Source organism: Cebus imitator, unplaced genomic scaffold (assembly GCF_001604975.1).
Source record: "Cebus imitator isolate Cc_AM_T3 unplaced genomic scaffold, Cebus_imitator-1.0 Scaffold658, whole genome shotgun sequence".
NCBI classification, from domain to species: domain Eukaryota; kingdom Metazoa; phylum Chordata; class Mammalia; order Primates; family Cebidae; genus Cebus; species Cebus imitator.
In genome coordinates, this window is record NW_016107973.1 from 503761 (window position 1) to 506820 (window position 3060).

A 3060-nucleotide genomic window follows, 5' to 3' on the forward strand; every position below is an offset into this window, starting at 1 on the left:
GATATCATAGTAAATATATACATACCAGAAACAATTTAGACATTAATGTGCATCAGAATCACCAGGAAAGGTTGCTAAAAACAAAAGTTCTGAAGCCCCATTTAGGGGATCTAGGTTGGGAACCTAGAACTTTGTACAAACCACATTTTCAAGAAAGTCCCCTGGTGATTCTCACACAGGTGGCAGATTAGCATAGTTTTAGAAACATTATGACATTACTAAATGAACCCAGTGTTTCTTTAGTAATGGCAAGTAATCAAAGTTATACATCCAAAGTTATTTACTTGTTTAGTAACTGAACCCAGACAAAAACTCATAGCTCCTAATTCTGTCATTATTAATTTTACTTTTGTTAAGGGCCTGCCTCATCAGGAAGAAATCAGCATGGCCAACAGACAGTTCAATTCTGAGAATAGGAGGTATGCTGGACTAGTGAGACCTACCTTTGAGCACTCTTGCTAAATATCTGAAGGGAATATCTGAGGATGGGAGCATTGCATATTAAGTGTGGTTGGGAGAAAAAACAGGTAAACACAGATCTTACACAAATGACCTCATTCCAGTCGTGAAGGAAATGCCACCCCCAATTTATACAAATTCCTTGGTTTATTCACCTAAGAGATCCAAATTTGATCAGCAAGTATTTTTTTCTTTGTTTAAAAAAACTTTAATTTAGGTTCCAGGGCACATGTAAAGGTTTGTTACATAGGTAAATTTGTGTCATGGGCAGGTGGGGGGGCTGTTATACAGATTATTTCATCACCCAGGTATTAAGCCCAGCACCCAATAGTTATCTTTTATGTTCCTCTCTCTCCTCCCACTCTCCACCCCTACAGATCCCAGTGTGTGTTTTTCCCTTTTTTGTGTTCATGAGTTTTCATTTAGCTCCCACTTATAAGCGAGAAAATGCAGTATTTGGTTTTCTGTTCTGCATTAGTTTGCTAAAGATCATAGCTTCCAGCTCTATCCACATTCCCATAAAAGACATGATTTCTTTGTGTTTATGTCTGCATAGTATTCCATGATGTATATGTACGTTTTCTTTATTCAGTCTCTCATTGATGGACATTTATGTTGATTCCATGTCTTTGCTATTTTGAATAGTGCTGATCAGCAAGTATTTATTAAGCAACTCTACTGCTTTCAAAGGTTATTTAAAAATGTTTTCAATTCTTCTCAAATTACAGAAAATATAAAAAATACATTAACCCATCTCACAGAACGAGTCCCTATATTAATCCTTTGGTATGTTTAATTTCAGTACAATTCATGTATTAAGTTGATTAATATAAATTTTTAAATAAAAAAGAATACAGAGATTACTTTTTAAAGGTGCTTTATTAACTTCACAATATATAATGAACATCTTTCCATGCAATAGGTAAAATTCTTCTGCTAACAAAAATCTTACAGACTGGGTCAGAAACACAATATTGAATTAGAAGCTGGTAACAGGAGACCCACGTAAACAAGTGACAGGTAAAGGTTTACAACAAGGGCACATCATGAACATGTAAATATTGAAAGCAGGGGTCTGTATCCCTAATAAGGATTCAGGGCATAAGGCAAAACTCATCGTGATGGTCATGGTGAGGGGGGTCAGTGCTGACAGCCCGCAGACTATGTCTCAACTGCTTTTCCCTCAGCTTTTCCATCAGCTGTCTCACCTCCTCCCCAAGCCTTTCCATATTCTCCTCTCTCATCCTTGCCTGTGGTTCTCCAAGCCTATGCACCATGTCCCATCTATACTGCAGGATGGGCTGCCTAACGCGGAACCGCCTACGATTTCCTCTAGGCACATAGTATTCACCAGCATCCAAAGGGAGGGCCAAGGACTCCCCTTTATTAGCAACTTGCTTCTTTTCTTCCTTTTCTTCATTTTCTTGGTCGGCATTTTCCATGCTGAGATTGTTTAACGCTCGTTTCTCTTTGGACTCCATTACTCCTAGGAGACAAAAGGAGAGAGAAGGGGCTGAATAACTGGTGAACGCTTCAGTACCGAGGACAGAGGCACGACTACTCATTTTCAGGATTCAGCGTCATGGATATCAACATGTTTTGTTTTGTTTAATTTCATGTATCCCACCTGAGAGGCTTCATGCGCCCACTAGGGGGCCCTCATTCGAGCCCCCCCACTTCTCGTGTTTTCCCCTCCCTCCACTCAAACCCACCATTTTCCCTACAGATCCATCCCCAGATCTCGGCAGGCACCAAAATGGAGGACGGGAGATGGGGGAATTGGGAGGGGACCACTAACTGGACTCTGCACCCGCCCTGACCACCGTCCCTCGCACTGACCTGGGCCTATCCTTGCGGTCTCCTCCTCCTCCGGATTCTCGCCGCGAGGTGCGCCGCCGGGACACTTAGCCTCACAGACCTGAAGACGGGCCGGGGTGCGGGGAGTGGGGGCTGCTGCAGCGGAACGCTAGCGAGGACCCTCCGCCACCCACCTCCTTCACTGGCCCGGGCCCTCCTCACTGCCAGCGCCCCGCGACTCCCGCTCCCCGCCCCGACCCTCGGCCGCCCTGCCCTCCCGAGGTGTTCCCCGTTTTTCTGCAAGGACTCCGGGGTGGTTTTCCATCGCTCTTGGTTGCTCTGCTGCCCCTGGACCCCCAGCCGCCCCTGCTTGCCCACCTCAGAGGATCCCCATGTTCCCAAGAATGTTGGGGTGTAAAATAAGCTGGCGGGAACCCCCTGCAGTGTTCTGCGCCCGTGGCCTGGGTCCGTCAGCCGCCGCCGGCCAGGCCAGGGCGCGCGGGCCCGGGGCCCTTACCTGCTCCGCTTTTCCCGGGACCGGATGCCAGCCCGCCGAGCGCAGGGCAGCGGGGAGCTGGTAGCCAGACGCGAGTGACTACTGCACCGAAGGCTGCGTAGCTCTGCAGCTCCCGGTCACGTGAGGGCCGCGCGTCACTGCCAAGCTCAACCTCCTACCCACCAACCCCCACGGGCCAGCAGCCAGTCAACTGAAACTCCCTTCTTAGAACGCACAGACAGCCCCCTCCTCCCATCTGTGCGCGGTGCCCCAGTGCGCACAGCCCAGTCACTCATCTCCGTCCTCTC

At 47.5% G+C, this 3060-nt stretch overlaps 1 protein-coding gene and 1 long non-coding RNA gene across 2 annotated transcripts in view; one reads left to right on the top strand and one right to left on the bottom strand.

Annotated features, from left to right (window-relative positions):
• LOC108295770 overlaps positions 1–3060 on the top strand; it is a 57242-nt gene that overhangs the window by 42229 nt on the left and 11953 nt on the right. The gene's annotated exons all lie outside the window — the stretch shown is intronic.
• Positions 1320–2913, bottom strand: LOC108295771 (protein BEX1-like). The gene is made up of 3 exons (XM_017518068.2): positions 2774–2913; positions 2299–2377; positions 1320–1945 (listed from the first exon to the last, which is right to left on the bottom strand). The coding sequence occupies exon 3, from the start codon at positions 1938–1940 to the stop codon at positions 1554–1556; it is 387 nt and encodes a 128-aa protein (XP_017373557.1). The 5' UTR covers positions 1941–1945; positions 2299–2377; positions 2774–2913; the 3' UTR covers positions 1320–1553.